Source organism: Lithobates pipiens, unplaced genomic scaffold (assembly GCF_037356315.1).
Source record: "Lithobates pipiens isolate NorthernLeopardFrog02 unplaced genomic scaffold, aLitPip1_a1.2 Scaffold_19, whole genome shotgun sequence".
Classification (NCBI taxonomy): domain Eukaryota; kingdom Metazoa; phylum Chordata; class Amphibia; order Anura; family Ranidae; genus Lithobates; species Lithobates pipiens.
The window spans coordinates 124597821-124622632 of NW_027507764.1; the positions used below are offsets into that span (position 1 = coordinate 124597821).

General features: G+C 42.0%; 1 protein-coding gene across 1 annotated transcript in view; it reads left to right on the plus strand.

Annotated features, from left to right (window-relative positions):
- The window catches only part of RAPGEF5 (Rap guanine nucleotide exchange factor 5), a 437226-nt gene that overhangs the window by 238338 nt on the left and 174076 nt on the right, over nucleotides 1-24812 (plus strand). The window contains exon 8 of the mRNA XM_077491236.1: nucleotides 9188-9261. Within this exon, the coding sequence (XP_077347362.1) occupies nucleotides 9188-9261 (74 nt within the window). The remainder of the gene's footprint in view (nucleotides 1-9187; nucleotides 9262-24812) is intronic.

The following is a 24812-nucleotide window of genomic DNA, read 5'->3' on the forward strand; positions in this document are numbered from 1 at the left end:
GGATCCCAGTGATACTGGTTGCCCCAGATTGGCCTCAGTGTCCCTGGTACGCAGACCTGGTGCGTCTGGTGGCAGACGCTCCCTGGCAACAGCCGCTGCGAAGGACCTTCTGTCTCAAGGTCCGATTCTCCATCCTGCTTTACCATTGCTGGCTTTAGCGGCATGGCTATTGAGAGCCAGGTGTTGAGGAACTGGGGTCTGTCAGACTCGGTGATTCCATGGAGAGCACGGAAATCTTCTTCTCGGAAGATATACCATTGTACCTGGAAGGCCTACATCTCCATGTGAGCGGAGAAAGGATGGCATCCACGCTCTTTTTTCATATCCAGGATCCTGCTGTTTCTCCAGCAAGGAGTTGACCAGAGATTGGCATTAAGCACTATCAAAGGGCAAATTTCAGCCTTAGCTGTCTTTTTTCAACGACCCCTGGCATTGCACTCTTTAGTGAGTACCTTCGTTCAAGGGGTGCGACATGTAGCCCCTCCGGTACGTCCACCATTACCCCCATGGGATTTGAACCTGGTGTTGTCGGCGCTTCAAAAACCGCTGTTTGAAAATATCAGGGAGATTCCCCTGTTGACTCTTTCCCAGAAAGTGGTCTTTCTAGTGGCCATCACATCGGCCAGAAAGGTTTCGGAACTGGCGGCCTTGTCCTGCAAGTCACCCTATCTGGTTATCCACAAGGATAAGGTGGTGTTGCGTCCGCAACCGTCTTTTCTGCCAAAAGTGTTCCTTTCATATCAATGAGGACATTGTATTACTATCTCTGTGTCCTAAGCCGAAGCACCCTAAGGAGGTGGCCCTTCACGCTCTTGACGTGGTTAGGGCTCTGAAGGTGTATTTGTCTGCCACGGCTCCCTTTCGGAAGTCAGACTCACTGTTTGTTTCGGTGGCTAGTCCAAAGAAAGGCTTGGCGGTCTCGTCGGCCACCATTTCTAGGTGGATGAGACAGATTGTAGTACAAGCCTACGCATTGAAGGGGCAGGTGCCCCCCTTTCCGGTCACGGCCCACTCCACAAGGGCAATTGGAATGCCTTGGGCCTTCCGACACCAAGCGTCGGTCGCTCAGGTGTGTAATGTGGCAACCTGGTTGTCTGTCCATACGTTTACAAAGTTCTACAAGGTAGACGTCAGTGCATCGGCTGATGCCTGTTTTGGCCGCAAAGTTTTGCAGGCGGCCGTGTTTTTCAATAAAAACGCAGTACTATTATGTTAATGCACTGTTGCTTTGCTTACGCAGTTTGGTGCGGTCTTGGGTGATCACTCCTGTTGAGGATACCCTGTTTTTTTTCTGGTGGTTTTCCACGCACTGCTGTTTTTTTGTGGGTATAGTTTCACTGGTTCCCACTTGCCATGGTGGTTGAAGTTTCTATGCTGGTTTTCCCACCCCTCGTTTTGGCACTGCTTGGGGACGTCCCATTTTTTTAGAGAGAGGAGCTGTGTCGGTCGGTGAATATAAGAGAAAATAGGATTTTTTGTACTCACCGTAAAATCCTTTTCTCTGTAATTCACTGACCGAACTAAAAGTTCTGAGTGTTGTGTTACAACTATGCCTAGTATTCTCCTAGTGATAAGTCTAACAACCCATTTGTTACAGAGAGGAGCTGTGTCGGTCGGGGAATTACAGAGAAAAGGATTTTACGGTGAGTACAAAAAAAACTATTTTTTCTGTTGTCATTTTTTCAAATGACAATTTTTATTTGTTTTTTATTTTTTGCATTTTAGTCCAAATATGAGATCTTTTTGACCCCAGATCTCATATTTAAGAGCACCTGCCATGCTTTTTTCTATTACAATGGATGCTTGTAATAGGAATAAATGTGTCCCAAGTTTAGTTTTTTTTAAACAGTGAAAAAATAAATTAAATAAAGTAAAATAAATAAGAATTTTTTTTTTTTAAAGCCCCCCGTCCCAACGAGCTCACGCGCAGAAGCAAACACATACGTGAGTAGCTCCCGCATATGAAAACGGAGGTCAAACCACACGTGAGGCATCGCCGCGATCGGTAGCGCCAGAGCAATAATTCTAGCCCTAGACCTCCTCTGTAACGCAAAACATGCAACCTATAGAATTTTTTAAACGTCACCAATGGAGATTTTTGAGGGTAAAAGTTTGACACCATTCCACAAGCGGGCGCAGTTTTGAAGTGTGACATGTTGGGTACCAATTTACTCGGCGTAACATTATCCTTCACAATATAAAAAAAATTGGACTACATTTACTGCTGTCTTATTTTTTTGTTTAAAAATGCATTTTTTCCAAAAAAAAGTGCGCTTGTAAGACTGCTGCGCAAATACGGTGTGAAAATAAGTATTGCAATATTAATTAATGAATAATATTCTCTAGAGTGCTAGAAAAAAAAAACAATATATAATGTTTGGTGGTTCTAAGTAATTTTCGAGCAAAAAAAACAGTTTTAAACATGTAAACACCTAAATTACAAAACAAGGCTGGTCCTTAATTGGTTATTTGAAGCTTGAAGAGTTTATATATATATATATATATATATAGCAGATATATATATAGCAGATATAAAGGCACATAGGGCTTTATATATAAGCAAATTCCAGTTTAAAGTGGTAAAATTGATCAATCGTCAAGGAACGTGGGGTGACTCTGGTTTCAAGAGACCACCTTCCACAGAAAGAATGGGGGGGTACTGATATGAGGGGGAAACCTTCATATCAGTGCCCCCTTATATTATTGTATTAACTGCCCCTTCAGACTTGCCTGGCGGTGATGTCACGGACTTCCTCTCAGGTACACCATGCAGGGCTTAGATGGCTACGGGTTGTCCACACGTTTTAATTCTCCCATGACACCCATCCAGGCGGCACTCCCACTCTTGACTCCTCTCCAGACTCCCCCCTCAGAGACTGCAGACATGATATAAGACAAGAGATGGTCAGAAGTTGCGAACATGGTACAAGAGATCGTTAGAGACTGAGGACATGACACAAGAGATAGCTAGAGACTGAGGACAGGATACAAGAGATGGATTGAGACTGAACACATGATACAAGAGATGGCTAGAGACTGAGAACATGATACAAGAGATGGCAAGAGACTGAGGACAAGATACAAGAGATGGTCAGAGTTTGTGGACAAGATACAAGAGATGGTCAGAGTTTGTGGACAAGATACAAGAGATGGTCAGAGTTTGTGGACATGATACAAGAGATGGTCAGATGTTGCAGACATGATACAAGGTGGTCAGAGGCTGCAAGCATGATACAGTAGGTGTCAGAGGCTGCGGGCATGGTACAGGAGATGGTTAGAGACTGAGGACATCATACTAGAGACTGAGGACGTCAGCGCCTAGAGGCGATTCAGTTCGCATTGTGCGCTATATAAGTATTTCATTCATTCATTCATTCATTCATTCATACTAAAGATGGTCAGAGACTGCAGACATCATACTAAAGATGGTCAGAGACTGCAGGCATAGTACAAAAGATGGTCAGAGACTGCAGACATGGTACAAGAGATGGCCAGAGACTGCAGACATGGTACAAGAGATCAATGCAGCCTCATCAGTGCCCATCAAATGCAGCCTCACTGCCCATCAAATGCACTTTTATGGTTCCCATCAAATGCAGCCTCACTGTGCCCATCAAATGCAGCTTTATGGTGCCCATTAATGTAGCCTCACTGTGCTCACCAATGCAGCCTCACCATGCCCACCAATGCAGCCTCTGTGTGCCCCCCTCCTTCTGACGCCCTGGGGCACAGAAAACACATACAGGTCCCCTGCTGCCGACGAAAACAGCAGAGTCCTGCTTGGGTCTTGATTTGTCCGGGCTCTGAGTGGATTGTGTGGAGTGGCCTGACTGCAGGGTGTCTCCTGCATGGCCCATTATGAAACCTCTGTACTGCTGCTGGAGAGCCAGAGCCACCGCTAGAGGTCTGGAGTTGGCACTGGTGATTTGATCTCTGCCATTTTGTTGAAGACCAGCTCTCATGAAGGGGAAAAAACAAGAGGCAGTGCCCAGGCCACAATAAAAACAGAGTTCGAGCTGCTGCCAACCCCCCCAACAGGTCATGGAGCGGCACAGGGCCATAGCCCGGGTTTGGGGACCCCTGCTTTAGACCTTAGTAAATGTGGTAAAACTCTGCTGACTTCCATCATCCAATCATATGAGAGCAAAAATTCTGTTTTCTTTTTAAAAAATCCTTGTTTGTGATTGGGTATTCATTGTAAAATGGAGCTTTGCCTCATTTACTAAACTCTGGAGCAACTGGACTTTCAATTAGCACATTCTTTTTCCTTTAGTAAATCAGCCCCAATGTGTGATTCAAGATAACATGATGCTAAAAAGGAGGGGAAGGCAAAGACATAACATGGCTACTACTAATTCTTTAGAGGCTTAAAGTAGGGCAGGCATAAACAACACTTTTTAGTTGTCTGATGTAGGAAATCCACTAATTTACATAATGGCAGCCTGCCAGCTTCAAGAGTGAAAAAAACTTGTCAGTAAAGTATATTTGGACCTTAACCCCCCTGGCGGTATTCCCGAGTCTGGCTCGGGGTGAAAATTTAGTACCATTAGCCGTAACCCCGAGCCAGACTCGGGATTACATCGCTGGATCCAGGATGAGTTTACTTACCTTATCCCCTGGATCCAGCGATGTCCCCCCGCTCCCCGTCCTCCGCTCGATCTATCACAGAGCCGAGTTCCGTTCCCTGCGAGCTTTGCGACGCACGGGGATGGAGAATGGTGCCAAATTCAAAAAGTAAAACACACACATTACATACAGTATAATGTAATCTTACAGATTACATTGCTGTATGTAATTATTTCACATCCCCTTTGTCCCTTATGGTCTGCCCAGTTCCCTGCATTTAGTTTTATATTATAAATACTTTTCTTTCTGCCTGGAAACTGGAAATTGTCCATAGCAACCAAAACCATCCCTTTACAGCAAAAGTGGTTTTAGACCAGCTAGAATTAGAATCACTCGCAGAATTGAAGGATAGCGATTTTCTGGGGAGTTAAAATACTGAAAAGTAATGACAGCGACAATTCTACAACTGAGAAAATTTCAGTGTTTTTGATTTGATTACATTCTTGAATGATTTTTATTATTATTATATTATTATTTGGTATAATTATTTATAGTTATTTATTATATTATAATTTATGATTTCATTTTTCAAACTTTATCATACCCGGGATGTCTACTAGACTCTGGTTTGGACAGATTTAAGTGAGTTATTCCAAAAGCCCCATACACACTGTCAGTTTTTCTGCTGAGTTTTTCCTTCAGATTTCCCAAAACCATATAATATGAGGTCAAACCTTAGGAATTTCAATTTGTATGCAATCAGGCAGGCCCTTGTACTACATGGTTTTGGTAAATGTGAAGGAAAAAGTCAGCAGAAAATCTGATAGTGTGTATGGGGCTTAAGAATTACAGGACTACAATATAAAACGCCAAATTTCCATGTAAAATAATTGTACTGCTTTAAACACCTAAAAACTAAAATAATCATACTGCCAGGGAGGTTAAACTGATACTAAACACAAACTGTTTAACTGTTTTCCCTCTTTTTGTGTGTGGATTATGGTGCTGTAAATAAAAAAGTACCTTTTTCCTAATTGATATACAGCAACACATGACCCAGATCTTTCCCAGCCTGTCTGTAGGAAAACGGTGACAGGAGAAGCTTCTAGACCTCTGCTACTGGTCACCTGGTAAAAAAAATAATAATTATAAAACTGCCTTTGGGATACAGAGTAAAAATAATTAATATCAATAAACTGTTTTAAGTTGTTATACTATCATATATTTAAAAATCATATCTTTATTTTTTTGGCAATAACATGGTGTGGATGGATTTATGCCAGTCACAGGTTGTGTCACGCCCCGCCAGCCTGCATCTCAGAATAAGAGGGAGGTAAAGCCTCCATAAATCTACAAGTAATATCTCATCCCCATTGTGTTTAGCTGGTTATTGGGCATGGAGGAGGAGGGAGGGAGTGGGCTGTCATTTACCACTGTGGATACGCCCACATGTGTGACTCTATGCTCAGATGTGATAGGGAAGGAATGCTCAGCATAGAAACTTAAGTGAAAACTGAGCATGTGCAGAGCTGCCAACACTGCTCTGTAAATCCCAAAATGCATTAGGGACATGGACAGGAGGGGGAGACAGAAAAAAGCAGGATCCATCAGGTTTTTTGCAGAATACAGAAAACGAATCTCATATTATTATTATTATTATACAGGTTTTATATAGCGCCAACAATTTGCTCAGCGCTTTACAACATGAATAGTGACAGAGTGAGTATGAACAGCATGTAATACACCATTTATTGATAGTTTTTTATGATGTGGGTTTGGTGACACTTTAACACTATCAATTATAGAAATGTTTTCTTAGGCTAGAGCTCAACATTCTATAAACAAGATCCATCTACTTACATAGATACAACAAGAATTTGGGTCCATATTTTTCATAGTGCAAAATTGTAAAGTTATGCCTATAAAGTAATATTAATGCATCACCACTAAACATGCAATAATTAGAGCCAAAGTATATTATATACAATTTGTCTTTTGATAGCTTATTTTCAATAAAGAAAATACATGGGAAATCTTGCTGTTTAAGAACAACCTGTGTATCTTTCTGTGTCTCTTTGTAGTGCTAAGAAAAATATGTGAAATGTAAACCTTTGTATGTAATTTATGTCTATCTGTGACGACATTTGTTCAGTGCCTTTGCATCAAGACAATCTGGCTCTGATTGACGTACAATATATGGGCATTCTGGTTTTCTCCCAGGCTGGAAGCTAGGAAAGACTAGTAGACAGTTTATATTGGCATAGCTTTAAGCACACAGCTCATGGCTGCTCTTCAAACACTACTGGTTTTATGTCCATGTTACAGTATAAAGTAAAACTTCCCAGGAAAATTAGGTTTGAAAATATTGCTGCATCTGTAACCTGTATTGTCTTTTAAAACTAAGTGATGTTGATCTAGAGGGGTTACTCTGAGAATGTATTTCATTTTAATTCAGTCCCTTTTTCACCTTAAAGCATTTACAAATCATCTATCTGGCTTTCTAAAAATGGGAGAATAAATTTAATCACTACAAAAGTTACTCCGTGAATATAAATGAATTGTTTTACTAAAGGAGTACAGCATGTTTACGTTTAAAGTGAAATTTGACTTTGTAAAGTGAATTTTCACTTTTCATAGTAAATGGCATGAAACAAAGAAAAAATGTACTTTGCCAGGAAAACCCAAGAATATGCTTCTAAAAAAACAAAACAGGTAAGCTTGCACATGATTGAATAATAGAAGTCAATACAACATCACCTCATTCGCTAACCTAAGTGAATGTTCTCTTTGTGAATTGATGTTTCACCTATCTTAGTGAATAAAGTGAAGTTATGCTGACCTCAGTCAGCCAATAATGTGCAAGCAAAAATCCAAAAGCATATTATGCAGTTTTTATCTGGGCTTTTTTTCTCAGAGAATAGGTGCAGGTACTTCAACCTTCCGAGATCCCCTTGTCCCTGCCCCCTACCCAACTTCAAGCACCCTCCCTTGGTTGCACCCCTACCCACCTCTCAGTACTACCCCCTTTTAGAGACCTTTTAGAGAATACAGAACCAAGTATCATTTTGCAGTGCTAAGTAACTTGTATGGAATTTGTTAATGATGACAAGAAAAGAAGAAAAGCAGTAAATAGATATCCTGCAGCCAGCAACAGTCAACCACCCCTCCCCCCGCCAGCAACAATAGATCCGCCCAAGCAACATTACAGCCCCCACAACAATATGCCCCCCAACAATAGATCTCCTCGCAGACAACATCAATAGAACCACCAGCAGCCAGCAACAGTAGACACCTGCCTCCACAGAAGATCCCTCTCAGCAGCCATTAATGCCAGCAACAATAAATCCTCCACTATCAACAATAGATCCCTCCAGTGACAATAGATTCCTCAACAGTCAGCATCAATAAACACTCCAGCATACCCCGGCACCCCTTGCCGTTACAGACATTCAGTGCTGGAGGTATGATGTGTCACCCCCCCCCCCCCCGTTCCTGCTGAAAAAAAAAACCTGGGTTTTAATTCACCTTGAAGCTTGGTGCATGCATTTCTTTGCTTAATAAGACAGTAGACAGTAGATTTTTTTTTTTTTTTTTTTATGTTTGCATGTTTAGTCCGCAGTGAATCTAATAGGAAAAGGAGACACAAAAGCAACATTATGTGGATGTTCATAGCGCATGACAAACTAGGACCCCACCACACAAGTGGAACAGTAGTACAGTTTACTAGATAGGGTCCTGGATCGCAGTGACTCTTGTGAACGAATGATTCTGCACATTGGTTCACACATGAAGGCATATGATCCCTTCATATGCACTAGTCCTCTGATTGGTTTAAAATGAGTAAATCATCATCTACATATGGCGAGCATAAACTACTGAAGGGGGATACAATGTTCTTCATAGTAATTTTCTAATGTAGCCAAGCCTAATACGTGCAGAAGTTAAAAGTATTTATTAACATCATTTATAACTAAGTACATTTTTGTAGCTTTAGTTTACAGGTTTGTATAAAGTCTGAAGTATATTTTGATTGTACCTGGTTGGTTAAAACTGTTAAGGCCTTGGGCCCATGTATTTATTCTTGGACTTCTTGATTTCTAGCTATTTGTTCCTGGGTTCATACTGCCCAAAAGTTAGTACCACTACTGCCAATCCACCAACAGCTTTCAGCCTCTCATAGACTTTTACAGGCTGCCAACAGCAAGGCTGAATAGTGCACATTCACCTTCCGCCAGCATGAAAACATTGGAATCTCATGCACAGGGACTGAATGACCAATGTACATGAGGCCTAAAGCCCTATTCACACTTGCAAGAGGAGTCTTTAATGGTTATATGCGGGTGACACATCGCCCAAACTACATCAAAGTTCCGATCATCGCAGGCAGTTGCTCCATGAGCCAGTACATGTGAGCGGATGCAATTTGCTGCAGGAACTATCGGCCTCCCATTTGTTTTAATGGGGCTGTTGCACACAGATAAACACCGGGAATCCCTTCTGTGGCTCCTGCATGTGATTGATAGTGGCCCAATTTGTGAATGGGGGCCTAAGGATAAAAGCAGCTCAACTTTTTGTTGTGCTTTCGACATTTTTTTTGCAATTACCTTTGTTTGTTTTACAGTCAGCGATGAAGAGGAGTTAAGCTGTCAAGATGAATCCAGCCCAACGAATTCAGAGCACACCTCAGACACAGAGGTAATACATGCTAATTTATTACACAGTGAGAGCTTATGCACACAAGAACTAACAAATTCCACTGTTACAGGTGTCTTGTTTTTTCTTTTTCTTGCCTGTTTAGAACCTTTAAAGTTATCCTATGTAGATGTCCATGTACACAAAGACATCTACGGGCATATTAGAAGCAGAGTGTTAACAGGTAGAAAAAAACAGTGTGTTCAGGATAGGAGCATTTTTAAGCAGAAAAAACACAGAATGTGCAAAAACACACAACGAGTTTGCATGTTAATGCATTCTAATGGCCAATATTGTAGTACCTTTTCTCCTGCCTGGAGAAAAGTTGTTCATAAAGGACAAGCAGACATCCTGTGTGCATGAAGCCTTAGGCCCAATTCACACTGGTGCGACATGCACTCCATTAAGTGCAATGGAACCATTCTAATTGCTCTGACTTAGAAAAGGGTTCCTGCACTACTTTTGGTATGACTTGCAATGACTTCTGTTAAAGAAGTAGTATGGAAGTTATGCCGAAGTCAGCTTCAAAGTCACTGCAGTGTGAACCGGGCCTTAAACTGTTAAAATGTTAATTTAGTAACTGTGTTTAATTATGTAGTTAAAGAGCACAGCTATTGCCATTCATTGCAAGCAGGCTGAAGGAAAAATAATGTAACCGATTACTCCAGCTACACAAACAAGGTGGATGGGGGAATCTTCCCTCCCATCAGGACATTGCATTTTGACAGCAGAACTGATCGAAATTTACCTGGTTCCTTTAGATTCGTGGGGTTGATTTACCAAAATTGAAGAGTACAAAATCTGGTGACGCTCTGTATAGAAACCAATCAGGTTCCAGTTTTTTTGTCAAAGCTTAATTGAGCAAGATGAAGTTAGAAGCTAATTGGCTACCATGCACAGCCCACGCTATAACCGAAACACAGCTACAGCGCAGACTTATATTTCCGAGAGGGCATCCATGGGAACGTCCTGCTCTGTGATCTCTGCATCCTTAAGACACAGCTGATCACAGATCGGGGTAAAGGGCCAATCACAGAGGCTTTCTACCACGTGATCAGCTGTGTTCAATGACAGCTGATCACAATGTAAATACGGTTATCTCCATTCCTTTCCTCATGCTGACAGGGAGAGGAGAGGCTTGCCGATAACCGGCTTGTGGGAAAGGGACATCTACACTGACAATCAGGGAACTGATTATCAATATCCTGATTATCAGTGCTGCCAATCAGTGCCCACCAGTGCTGCCAGTCAGTGACCATCAGTGCCTCCTCATCAGTGCACCTATCAGTGTTGCCTATCATTGCCCATCAGTGCCACCTATCAATCCCCCATCAGTGCTGTCTACCAGTTCAACCTCATCAGTGCTGACCAGAGCCGCCTCATCTGTGCCCATGAGTGGAGCCTATCAGTACCCAAACGTGCAGCCTATCAGTGCTCATCAGTGTGGCCTCATCAGCGCAAATCAGCAAAGGAGAAAAATTACCTGTTTGCAAAATTTTATAACAAACTATGAGGAAAAAAAAATGTATTCAAAATTTTGGTCTTTTTTTTTGTTTGTTTAGCAAAAAATGTAAAACTCAGTGGTGATTAAATACCACCAAAAGAAAGCTCTATTTATGTGAAAAAATTATATAAATGTCATATGGGTACAATGTAGCATGACTGCGCAATTGTCGTTTAAAGTGTTTCAGTACTGATAGCTGAAAATTGGCCTGGGCAGGAAGAGGGTAAAAGTGCCCAGTAGGCAAGTGGTTAAATCAACCACAATTTGTGGCCAGCATAAGTCACTGACAGGGAGGAATCATTCAGGCAATAAAATCTGATAAATCTCAATTCCCTTATGGTATATTTTTTTAATTTCAGTCTTGCAGCCCACATAAATAAAGTCAGCATTGACAGCTGACTTTATTTTTATCCTGACTTTTTATTTTAGAGTAAAACTGACCTGCTTAAAGGGTAACTCCACTTTTGTGGGGAAAAAAAATGTAAAAATTATATAGAGTATACAATTGCGACACGAGTCATATTGTAATTAAATGTTATTAAAAATACATTTCCTTTTCAATATAATCTGCAGCTCTTAAATTTTTTATAAAATGCAATGCAATATGGCAACCTGGAGGCTTAAAGTACACAGACGGTGAACAAAACACCCCCCCCCCCCCCAGATTTAATTTCCTGCTTGTGTAAAGGCATTTTGCCTTGTCGTGCAGTGGGGCTGCCCTGGAATAGCCACCCAAAGCAGGCACACTGCACCTGGTGTGAATGGACCCTAATGCCCCGTACACACGATCGGAATATCCGCCCGTGGGTGGGCTCCAGCGGACTTTTTTCCCCCAAAAGTCCTCGGCCGCAGGGCCCACCCTTCCCCAAAGCACCCCCCATGTTGAGGGCACGCAGCCTGGTACGGCTCAGGAGGAGGGGGGTGCTCGCTCGTCCCCACCCCCTTTCCTGACCGGCCGGGCTGCGTGCTCGGATAAGGGTCTGATATGGACTTTGGGGGGGACCCCCACTCCGCTTTTTCAGCATAGGGCTTCCCCTTTAAGTCCATACCAGGTGAAGGGGCCAGCGACATGTCAATCTCGCCGATGGAGGCAGCGACATTGACCTCCTGCGCTAGTCCTGTCTACCTGGAGTCACGTTCAAAATGAACGGACTTTCCTCCGTGTGTGGGCAAGTCCGTTCATTTCAAAAGTCCGGCGGACTCCCACCCTAAATCCGGCGGTTTGTCCGCCGGCAAAGTCCGGTCGTGCGTGGGCAGGTCCGCTCGTTCCGATCGTGTGTACGCGGCATAAGGAGGGATGTTCTGCAGTCCAGCTCTAGGTTGACAATCTGTGCAGATAGTGAACGTTGTCAGCATAGGGCAGAAAATGTGCTCCTGGCAGAATCAACAAGTGCAAAAAAAGCCTGAAAAGGTAAAATAAATCAAGTACTTTGTGATGCACTTTTTGCATTTTTATTTTTATGTTTTCCTGTGGCACCTCATTGTGTTCAGTTCTTTACTTCAGAGCTAAAAGTGTGGAAGTTATGGAGGAATGAGGAATAAAGGAATGTTTGTTTGGGGGAAAAAAGGGAATTTTGGCTACAACTGAGCTGTTGCCATGGGATTCCATATGCTGACATACACACAGAAAGCATGCAACCACTGTTTATAATATCTCCTACACATGGGCAATCTTCTTTAGGTCGGTGTTAAGGGTGGGTTCACACCATCTGCAGTCCAGTGTGGGTTTTAAGCTGCATGGACATGGACAGTAATTAATACTGTACAATTAAAAAAGGCCAATATAGTGAAAGACTACTGCACTAAAAAATCCCTGGATTGGTGGGATGCAATGAATGTGGTAATGTAAAGTGCGCTGCCAAAAATAAGTGCATAAGCTCATAATCTTATATAAAAGTTTCAGGTGTGTATAAGCAATTAATACAAAATAACAAAAAAGTTAAATAAACCAGTGCTAATGCTAAGATTTATTCCTTAGCTCGGTGGTGAAGCATCTTTGGATATGTTTGCACTGATTCTTTACCCATGTATTGTTTTGAATGGAAACTGTCATTTGAACTGATAGATGATTCACAAATGAACTAATTCTTTTTACACACATTTTTGGTATTAAGGTTGTTTTTTATAACCACTATTTTGAACGCACCAATAGCGGTTCTTTGCACTAATGTATATTTTTTATTTACTTCAGGACTCTTGTTTTTCAGACTTTAGGGGTTATTTACTAAAGGCAAATCCACTTTGCACTGAAAATGCACTTGGAAGTAAAGTCTCTGTAGATCCGAGGCGGATATGCAAGGAAAATAAAAAACAGCATCTTTTTTTAGCTTGCACATGATTGGATAATAAAATCAGCAGAGCTTCCACTCATTTCAGATCTACCCCTTAGATTTAGACTTTAAAGTGCACTTGCAGTGCAAAGTGTATTTACCTTTCGAAAATAACTCCCTTTGTTTCACTGGTTTGTTTATTTATTTTTTTATTTTGTATTCATTGTTTATACACACCTGGAATTTGTATATACGCTTATGAGCTTATGCACTTATTTTTGACAGCGCCCTTTACATTTATTACCATTTTTTTTTTTTTTTTTGCTGTAGTAAAGCTGGATATATATTTATATAGTTTGTAGTGCTGGCAAGCAGCCTATTTTAGAACAAATATGTAAAAAAATAAGCATGAAAAATAATTATTACACAATCCTTATATCTGTTCTGTTATGTACTGACAGGTTTTTATTATACTGTATAGGGCAAAAGTAAATCAATGATGTTTTACATGAAGGTTCAATTTATGCATAATATCTAGCGGTTTGTGTTTGCAGCTTTATCCATTTGCCCCATGTAATTGTAATTTCCCTTCCTGTTGGCGGAGTGTAATTCACTCATGACAGAGCACTGGGTGTTTCCCCTGGGATTGTGGATATCCATTGAATGATCTGTCTTTTTACACTGAGCACTGGCCATACTTTTTGTCCTCTGTGCGTTCCAGAAAAAAAAAACTCATTTCATGTTGTATTACAGATAATAAACACAATCGCTATCATCCATCATCCACCATGCCCTGCCGATGGGCTGCTTTTCGTGATTTCTGAAACTAATACTAACATCGGAGCCTTTTCTGTATACAATTACCACTAATGCAATTCCATTCATGTTGCTGTGTACTTACATGTGTATATTATCACTTACAGAATTAAGCTTATATTATTGCAGTATCATATGTACAATAATTAAGTCTATGTTTCTTAGCTGCAAGTGGTATACCCCAGGAGATACATCAATGTTTGAGACTGTATATAACAGTAGAGGGGAAGTAGATAGAAAATCAATACTAGGGTGACATTACCTGATAAAGTAACAGGATTTGACCTGAATGGGTGTCACATGAGCACGCAGTTTAATCCGTTTGTATGTCTGATACTTTAGGGTCATCTATCAACATCAGCCTTGGTTTGTTCCCATGTTAATGTTTACATGCGACTACTACACTATAAAAATTGTGGAAAGTGGTAATTGGTGAATTATAGCATGGCTGTTCTGAACTACAGACTAGTGCCCCCTGTCAAGGACCTTAGCCAATCGTGATTATTGGTCCAAAAGTTGTCTTTACCAGGAGGAATATCTTTTGCAGTTTTTGGAAGTAAAATAGAGAGAAGTTCATGTTATTTATTGTGAAAGAACCAGAATATATAGCCTATAAGTGGAGTACTAGTAATAGGAAAATGATATCATAATATTATATGAGGAATGCTGACCCTCTTGATTTAATGCTTTTTGTATTTCGTGACCTAAAGAATGTTTGTGTTTGTGCTCCAGGTCAGTAAAGCCTAGTACACAGGGGCCAAATGTCGGGAGGATTGGCCCATGTGTACAGCGGCCGGTCTTACAGAAGCCGGACATTCGGGCAGCTTCTGTTCCATTCCCCTGAGGGCCATCCCCCTGTCAGAACACAACAGCACAGCAGGGGAGATTGCTGTTCCAACATCAGATTGTTAGTACAGCAGCTCCGATCTGAGCTGTCAGTTTTTTTTTTTCATTCAACCCGCCAAGTTAAATGAAAAAAAAAAGCCTAGTAGTGTGTACAAGGCTTAAATTAAGGCATTAGGGTTAGTAGGACAGCATAACAATCAACTAGCATATTTGAGTTTACTAATGGGAGCCTCCATTCCTATATTTGTCCTATGCCAGGTTTATTTTTGTTGCCAAGAACTCCAGACAATGATTGGGGTTCCTCCTGTTCTTTAAGAAAGAGATGTACCAATCAAATAGGGGATTTCAATTTTGTGGGAAATCCCCTTTAAGTCTAGGTGTACATCTATGCAGTTGATGCAGTTTTCAGGTGCGTTTTGCAGTGCGCTTTGTGTTTTTAAACCCACGTTTGTGATGCATTTTTGCATGCAGTTTTCATAAATTTTATGGTTTGTTGCTAGTTTGTTTTTTCTTCTCATTAAGCACACTGTATATAGCTGGTTGATAAGTAGCAGGCCGGGCAGCCGGCCGCCATGTCCTTAACCAATGAGTCATTAGCTGTCAGCGGGGGTTCCCCACTGACAGCTGAATGTGAAAAAAAGAATTGCCAGCAAAAAAAAACAAATCGGGAAAAAAATGCATTGCATAGATTTGGAGGGGAACCGCACGCCAAAATCATAAAAAAAAATGATGGACCCCCTCCACCCCAAATCTATACCAGACCCTTATCCAAGCATGCAGCTCAGGAGGTCCACCCCTTGTGATGTCACCGAACCAGCACAGTGATGTCACAAGGGGTGGACCTGCTGAGCTGCATGCTTGGTCGCTTCACCAGGTGGCCCCACCCCTCACCTTAACTATCAGAGGGAGGGGGAGGAGCTGGCAGTCGGGGGCTAGCCTTGTGCAGAGGTTTTTTTGTTTTTCATGTCTGGTGGGCGTTGTGATTGACGTTGGATCTGGGGATTTTTGAATTTTAATAAAGGATTTGTCAAAAACTGTGTGTGTGTATGTGTGTGTGTGTGTGTGTGTTTTTTTATTTGTTACACTTTTTTTGGTGAATGAGTAACACCATCCTCATTCACATGGGGGGGTGCGGGGTGAGGCAGGGCTGGATTATCAGATTCTGATAAGTCCCCCACTCAGAGTACAAGTTTTCCTGACACCAAGAGAAAGAAGATGACAGGGGAGGGACCGTTAGCTGATTGACAGCCTCGGCTCTGTTTCTGTGTGCTGCATGGAGAGCTCTCCACACTCCGCCCCCTTTTTTCTGAACTCTCAGACAAGCTTATAAATTCTGCACCTTGAACTGATGTAGAGAAGAGAGGACTACACATACAACTTATGTAGGAAGATTTGTTTCATCTCTGTGTGTTACTTGAGGATAGTCCCTTCACTGGGTATATGTAAGGATTTAAAACACCTTAACCCTTTCGCTGCCAGGTCTTGTGCTCCATTTTGTACACTCAGGTGGCCAGACTATTGTTGCACTTTTTCCTTTGCTTTTTTATTTTTCACTTATAACTTTCAGAATTTGTGAAATACCCCCCAAACCATATATTTTTATGAAAGCACATGATCAGTTGAATAAAAAGAAGGTGCTACTGATTTTTTAGACTCCCCGCAAATGTTTTTCAAACCAATATATTTGCAAAAAATACATTATTAGCAGATAAAAACACCGCAAATTTTACAAAATTCCTACTAAATATAAAAGCTTAACCTGTATTGAGTTAATAAATAACAAATATTTGTAACTTTTAAATTGTACCTTTTTGCGGAATGGTGAAAAATGATCAGAGGCAAAAGTGTAGATATCCAAATTTCTCAAAAAATCTGAAGGTTTTCATTTTACCCATACAGCTTTCAGAATTTGTGAAAGACCCCCCAAACCATATATTTTCTGAAAGCATATGACCTCTAAAATAAATAGGAGGTGCTACTGATTTTTTAGACTCCATGGTGTTTGCGCAAATGTTTATCAAACCAATATATTGGCGCAAAAATACACTAAAACCATTATTAGCAGATAAAAACACAGCTAATTTTATAAAATTACTGCTAAATCCCTACTAAAAATAAAAGCTTAACTTATATGGAGTTAATAAATAACAAAAACTTTAATTTTTACTTTTTGCAAAATTCAGAAAATTTAACGTATGCAAATATCCAAATTTTGCAAAAAATCTGAAGGTTTTCATTTTTCCCTTACAGCTTCTCTTACAGCTTTCATCATTTGTTAAAGACCCCAAAAACCATATATTTTCTGAAAGCATATGACCTCTAGAATATAAAGAAAGTGCTACTAATTTTTTAGACCCCGTGGTATTTGTGCACATGTTTATCAAACCAATATATTCGCAAAAAATACACTAACACCATTATTAGCAGATAAAAACACAGATAATTTTACAAAATTCCTGCTAAATCTAACATCTGAACCCATATGGAGTTAATTAATAACAAATATTTATACATTTTAACTTGCACCTTTATGCAAAATGGTGAAAATCGAACGGATTCAAAAATTTCTCTAAAAATCGGGAGATTTTCATTTTTCACTTACAGCTTTCAAAATTTGAAAATACCCCTCAAGCTAGACATATTCTAAAAGCACATAAAAGCACATGACCTGTAGAATAGAAAAAATCACTACTGATTTTTTTGGGCCCACAATAATAGTGCAAATGTTCATCATATCGCTATTTTCACTAAAAATACACTAAAATCATTATTTATTTATTTTTTTCAAAAGCCCGTGGCGTGTGAAACACACCCAGAAACCACCCGGTGCCAAAATAATGCACACACATAAAGAGGTGACATAAAATGTGCAACGGGTGTTACACTAGTCCTCCCTAGGAAGGACCTTACCCTGATCCCCTGGGGCGTTAGGCTGCAGATGGGGTCTGAGGTACTTCACTCTGATCCATCTGTCCGAAACCAGAGGGACCCCCTTTCTCTGGAGGGTCTGCCGAAACAGACCCATCCAAGTACTCGGTGGGGCTCCGTGAAGGTAGACCTCACGAGAGAGGGTGAACTAAGCCAAAAGGCCATGTCCACTCCCATCCCAAGATGTTCAGGATAGGCCGAAGACCCACACCCTAATAATCACACAATGACGAAACGTGTACACACCAAACAAATAAATACAAAAAAGTAACAAACACAGGGTTAAAATAAATAGGAAAGTGGGAAAAAGAAAGTGGGAGAAGTGCGTTTGACAGTTGTGCAATACAATGGCCAGTCCCTTCGGCCAGGAATAAAAAATTCCCCTGGTCCTAGCCAAAAGGCTTCTCACTAGAGGCAGCTGTGAAAAAAGTGTGTTAGTGAAGTGACCATGGTGCCATTAAATCCAGAGCAGCCCCCCACCCCAGCCAGGAAGGCCTGAAGATTTGGCAGCTTGGGGAGAGCCCCCTCTCTAAAGGCTCAACCCTCGCCCCCATCACTCCTACCTAATTACATTCAGGAAATACCGCTCCCCCCAGTGCTGTAGGGAAGCAAGCGTTCTTTCCTGAAAAACTGACGAGCTAGAACTACCCCAATCTAGGCCAGAAGGCCAGGGACCCAACCCTCTGGCCAGACCCCATACAGCACCCATCCTTACCAGGAGAACCTTTCCGGACGGCTTTAGACTTGACCAGTGGTTGGCCCCCCAGTATCTGTCGGGCAGCTCGACATAATCCCTGCTGAAAACCATCCTTCCAGGCACAATTACGTCCATTGGCCGGCTGTTTACCCACGTGATCGGCTGTGATACTTTCTCGCTTATCACTAAATGTAAACAAAAACAAGATGTTACCAGGTTCTCCTCCTCACACAACGATCATTTGTGAGAAGGAGATTGCGGTAACATCTCGTTACCGCTTACTGTACACACCAATCACACTGATTGCCCCCCCCCCCCCCAATAAAGAAGACCTGTCACCACCCATCATGGTACCTGTCACTCTGTCACATACCTTAAGGCAGAGCCCGGAGTGCAGGGAGCAGCCTCTCATAAACCTCTGACTCGGGAGGCCCTGGTAGAGATGACAGAGGCTCGGGAGCACAAGCGCCTGACTGGGTGGCCGGTGTAGAAGGCAGGAGACCGTTGGTAGTAGGGAGGTGTCCTGTAGTCCAGCAGCAGGATGCAGGTGACAGCAGGATGCAGCTGGCGGTACCAACCGGAAGCAACGGACAGCAGGGATGTGCCTTGTAGCCCAGTGGCGGAATGCAGACCGCAGGCAGAATGCAGCAGACAACGGGGAGGAGTCCTGTAATCCAGCAGCGGGATGCAGGTGGCAGCAAGATACAGCGGACAACGGGAAAAAGCCTGTAGTCCAGCAGCAGGATGCAGGTGGTAGCAGAACACAGCAGAAGGCACCAGCCAGATACAGCGGAGAACAGGGAGGTGTTCTGTAGTCCAGCAGCGGTAGGCAGGTAACTGGCAGGTTGCAGAGTAGTTAAACAGTCCAGGTCAAACACAGGCGAGCAGATCAGGTACCAAAATTAAATAAAAGAGAATAGTCAGGTTCGGAAGCCAAGGTCGGGGGGCAGGGAGAAAGCAGAAAAGTCAGGAACAGGCCAGGTTCAATACGGATCAAGTAGATTTGGATACAGGGTAGCAGAGTACACAGGAACACTGTTGATCGGGCAGCAAGGCATAGATCCCCTTTAAATAGCGCCATTGGCACCAATTGCCGACTAGACAGCCGCACGCGCGCTCCCGCGCACGCTCCCACCTGCGCACGCTCCCACGAATGCGCGCACACGCACCGGCGATCGCGCTATTGATTTTCCGGTGCACAGGTATTCTTCCGACCCTCACACAACTCTGATGTTTGTGGGAAAGGTTTTCCTGACACACTCACAGTCCATCAGAGTACTCGGGTACCTGTCAGTCCATCTGAGTACCTGTCAGTTCATCTGAGTACCTGTCAAAGTCCTTCAGAATACCCGAGTACCTGTCACAGTCCATCAGAATACCCGAGTACCTGTCACAGTCCATATGAGTACCTGTCACAGTCCATATGAGTACCCGAGTACCTGTCACAGTCCATATGAGTACCCGAGTACCTGTCACAATCCATATGAGTACCCGAGTACCTGTCACATTCCATCAGAGTACCTGAGTACCTGTCACTGTCCATATGAGTACCTGTCACAGTCCATCAGAGTACCCGAGTACCTGTCACAGTTCATCAGAGTACCCGAGTACCTGTCACAGTCCATCAGAGTACCCAAGTACCTGTCCCAGTCCATATGAGTACCCGAGTACCTGTCTCAGTCCATCTGAGTACCCAAATACCTGTCTCAGTCCATCTGAGTACCTGCCAGTCCATCTGAGTACCTGTCGCAATCCATATGAGTACCCGCCACAGTTCATCTGAGTACCCGAGTACCTGTCACCAGCCCATCAGAGTACCCAAGTACCTGTCACCAGCCCATCAGAGTACCCGAGTATCTATCTGCAGCCCATCAGAGTACCCAAGTAACTATTTGCAGCCCATGCCACATAGAATATACGTTGGGGTGTTTGCTTTCCAAAATGGGGTAATTTTTTGGGGTAATTTCACTATCCTGGTGCTCCTGGACCTTCAAAAGTGTGATAGGTAGGAATGAAAGGAGATGTGTAATTTATGCTCTTAGAACGCCTGAAGGTACTACTTCAATGTTGGGCCCCTGTATGTGGTCAGGCTGTGTGAAAGTATCACACATGTGGTATCGCTAAACTCGGGAAGAGTAGCAGAATGTGTTTTGGGGTGTAATTTTTGCTATATAGATGCTATGTGTTAGAAATATCTTATAAATGGACAACTTTGTGTAAAAAAAAAATGTGCTTTCATTTTTTTTTCCACATTTTCCAAAAACGTCTGGAAAAAAAATGAACCATTCAAAAGACTCATTCTGCCTCAAACATTATACGTTGGGGTGTTTGCTTTCCAAAATGGGGTAATTTTTTTGGGTAATTTCACTGTCCTGGTGCTCCTGGACCTTCAAAAGTGTGATAGGTAGGAATGAAAGGAGATGTGTAATTTATGCTCGTAAAACGCCTGAAGGTACTACTTCAATGTTGGGCCCCTGTATGTGGTCAGGCTGTGTGAAAGTATCACACATGTGGTATCGCTAAACTCGGGAAGAGTAGCAGAATGTGTTTTGGGGTGTAATTTTTGCTATATAGATGCTATGTGTTAGAAATATCTTATAAATGGACAACTTTGTGTAAAAAAAAAATGTGCTTTCATTTTTTTTTCCACATTTTCCAAAAACGTCTGGAAAAAAAATGAACCATTCAAAAGACTCATTCTGCCTCATAGATTATACGTTGGGGTGTTTGCTTTCCAAAATGGGGTCTTTTTGTTGGCAATTCCATTGTCCTGGTGCTCCAGGGCCTTCAAAAATGTAATAGGTGGTTGTGAAATGAGATGTGTCATTTTTGCTCGTAGAACGCCCGAAGGTGCTACTTCAATTTTGGTGCTCTGTATGTGGCCAGGCTGTGTAAAAGTCTCACACATGTGGTTTCGCCATACTCGGGAAGATTAGCAGAATGTATTTTGGGGTGCAATTTGTTGTATGCATATGCTGTGTGTGAGAAATAACCTGATAATATGACAATTTTGTAAAAAAAAAATCTTAATTTTGCAAAGAATTGTGGGAAACTCATCATGCTACTTACTTAATATCTTGGAATATCTACTTTCTAAAAAGCGGTCATTTGGAGGGTATTTGTACTTTCCTGACTTGTTAGAGCCGGTTCACACAGGGGCGACTCAGATCCGACTTCAGGTCGCCCCTAGTCGCCTCAGGTCGGACAACATGTAAAAATCAATGTAAGTGAATGAGAGCCATCTTAATGCACACTACTGAAGTCGCTCCGACTTCAGAAAAGGTTACTGTACTACTTCAATCCGACTTGTAGGCGACTCGTGCCCGTTGATTTCAGTGGAGGTCGCCTACAAGTCGGATCTCCGTCTATACGGAGGCGACTCTCACGGAATTATCAGCTCTCAAGAGGGAACTCCACGCCAAATTTATTTAAAAAATGGGGACGAGCGAACGCACCCCCTCCTGAGCCGTACCAGGCCGCGTGCCCTCAACATGGGGGGTGCCTTGGGGAAGGGGGGGGCCGCGCTTGTAAAAGAGCTAGAAGAAGGCGCGGTGGCCCGGCAAAAAGAACCAAAGAGGGGGACAAGACCCCCGAAGTCAGGAAGAAGGGGGTGGCGGGGAAGAAGAAAGCCGGGCTCCTCTGCTAGTGAAAGAGCTAGCAAAAGAGCATAAGATACAGTACCGCATGTTCTTGATTCTGATATGTTTAGTTTAACACCAGCCTATACTGACATCTGTTTTTTGCACATATACTCATGCATCCACCCTTGAAGAAGTGATTATTCACGAAACACGTTGGGCAGATAGGATGCAGTTATGTACCTTTCAATAGGATCCTTTTTTTATCCAGACCTTACCATGATCAGTTTTATTATTTTCACCAATTCTATACATATCAGATTAATATGCTTTTATTGAACATTGTAACCTGCTGCCTAGTTGCGGGTATATACATGAACCCCAATGTGGTTTTATGATGCAAATGTATTAGATTATTACTGTACATGTTGATATGAATTACTATGTGCTAAGTATATATACATATAAGTTATTACCACACATGTTGAAATTCATGTAATGGGCACCATAATCTGACCATGCTAAAAAAACATGCTAACATTTTTACAAAGTTCCAGGTCTTTTGCCCCACCTAAAGTCCCAATTCTTTCCCCCTCTTGTATACACGGACACTAGGGCCGGTTCACACAGCGAGGCGATGCGAGGCGACACGGCTCGCCTCGCCTCGCTCCCGCAAGTCGCCCCCGTTCTGTACAATGGAACCGTTCTGAGAGGAGCGACTCGAGTCGCTCCGACTCAGAAAAAAGGTTCCTGTACTACTTCGGGGCGACTTCGGGGGCGACTTGCATTGACTTCTATACAGAAGTCCTCTGCAAGTCGCGGCTGAGGTCCCCGCAGGTCGCGGCGAGGCAAGTCGGAGACGCCTCGCCGCGCCTCGCTGTGTGAACCGGCCCTAAGACTTTTTGAGGAATTTATAGGCATATGCTCTTACAGGCAGAAAAAAATCCCCACCAAACACACATTTTTGAGAGGAGCTTTCGAGCAGAAAAGATGCCCAAACATGTGTGAAAAAGCATGAAAAAGCTCAAAGAAGCTAGAAAACACACAAAACAATAGGAAAAATGAGCTGGGGGGGGGGGGGGGGGGTTTGTGAAAAGAAAACACTTATGCTCAAATAAGCTCAAAGAAGCTCAATAAAAACGTGCAAAAGAGACCAAAAAAGTGCAAGTTTCTTCAAGCTGTAATAAAAGCTCAAATTCCTGTAAAATAAGTTTTTTATTGAGCTGCAGTGTGCATGAGCCCTATTAGTATATGTGGGCATCATACAGACACTGTCTTTGCATCACTCTACACATCAAAAAATATGACTGTCTGTTAAAGATACAGTATGTCACCCCACTTTCCTTCAGTGCACCTTGAGTTGAGAAATCAGGAACTGAATTCTAATAATTGACCTACTGCACACTTGCTGGTCAGTCTATGATTGCAACCTGTGCAACTTCTTTTTGGCGCCCAGAGGTAAAACTGCAGCCAGGGTACTACAGAGCAGTGTGTGTCTGTATGTCATTATCGCCTGTATTTACATGTACAAATTCAGAGAAGTGATTGACCTTTACTACTGTATGGAGGGACTTTTGATTATCATTTTCTTTAAGAAATTATTATTTTTAACCTAAAAACCTCATTAGAGGAAGTGTTTAATATAGCATATAGGCCTATTTGAAAATGAAAAGTAAATACTTTCCTCAATTCATTTGATTAACTTCTTTTTTTGTAGTATAAATTGGTGTGAAAGAAAATGTACTGTTTTTATTAGCATAAGCATAAATTATGCAGCATACACTGGAAGCAAATTGTAGAATGTGCTGACTATAAAAATGTGAGTGAAATAAGCATAAAATCTTTGGTCCAGGAAAATCGCTTTACCCAGTATACTGCAGAGGAGAATTATTGTATTGTGTTGTTTTGTTTTTTTTGTCAATAAATACAATAAGGTCAAAAGATAAGATCCTAAATTACATTGTTTTCAAGGATGTGTATACTTTGTAAATACGGACTGCATCGTTTTCAAAGCGAACCAGCACCCCTGTAAATATTCTGTGTTTTTTAACCTGCCGGAAAGTGAAAGCTGATTAGCAACTATGGGTCATCACACATTTGCACTCATCATTGCCCTTTGTGCTGCTTTAATATGTGTAATAAAGCAACAGACAAACAGAAGTATTCTTTCACCTTCATCCATGTTGTAAAGTGATGCGTAAACAGTTGATGCTATATACCATAAATCCTGTAAAATAATGCTAATTAATATATATAGGCCACTAGTCCCTTTTTCTGCCAAACACTGCTAATATTCAGGCAAGGTTATGCCCAGTGCAGCCTACTGGAGGATTTGATTGGGCAAATTGATTATTTATTGATTTGTTGCCAACTATGGTAGTTGGAAGTTAATAACTGTGCTTCAACAATGATAGCCAGTTTTTCTGGGTCAAGGTACCCTTTTCATGTGCAATTGCTTTTACAGAAAATCATTTGTCTTGTCTTTTTTTTTTCCTCTATATTTTAAGTTTTATTTACAGAAGAGCTCCCAATTAACACCCTTTGTTCCCAGTTTTAGAACCAAATACTACCCCGTCTCTTTTTTTTTTCACAAGTGACCCTCTTTAAATACTGGTGTAAGGAAAGAAATAGATATATGTCCTTTAAAATTGGTTGCTCTAGACCAGCCTTTTCCAACCAGGATGCCTTCAGGTTTCTTCCGGGTGCCTTGGCAAAATGCCTAAAAGTTGCCCAAAAATTGTATACGAGCCAATGAATGGATCAAGTCTACCTTTTAATTACACAAAGCCACAGGCTTTCATTGTGCACCATTACAAGCTTCCAACCACTGGTGTCCTAACAACCAGTGACGTCATTGGTTGATAAGGGGGATGTTGAGCTCTTGAACAACATTCTCTTGTTTTCCCCTCTCCTTT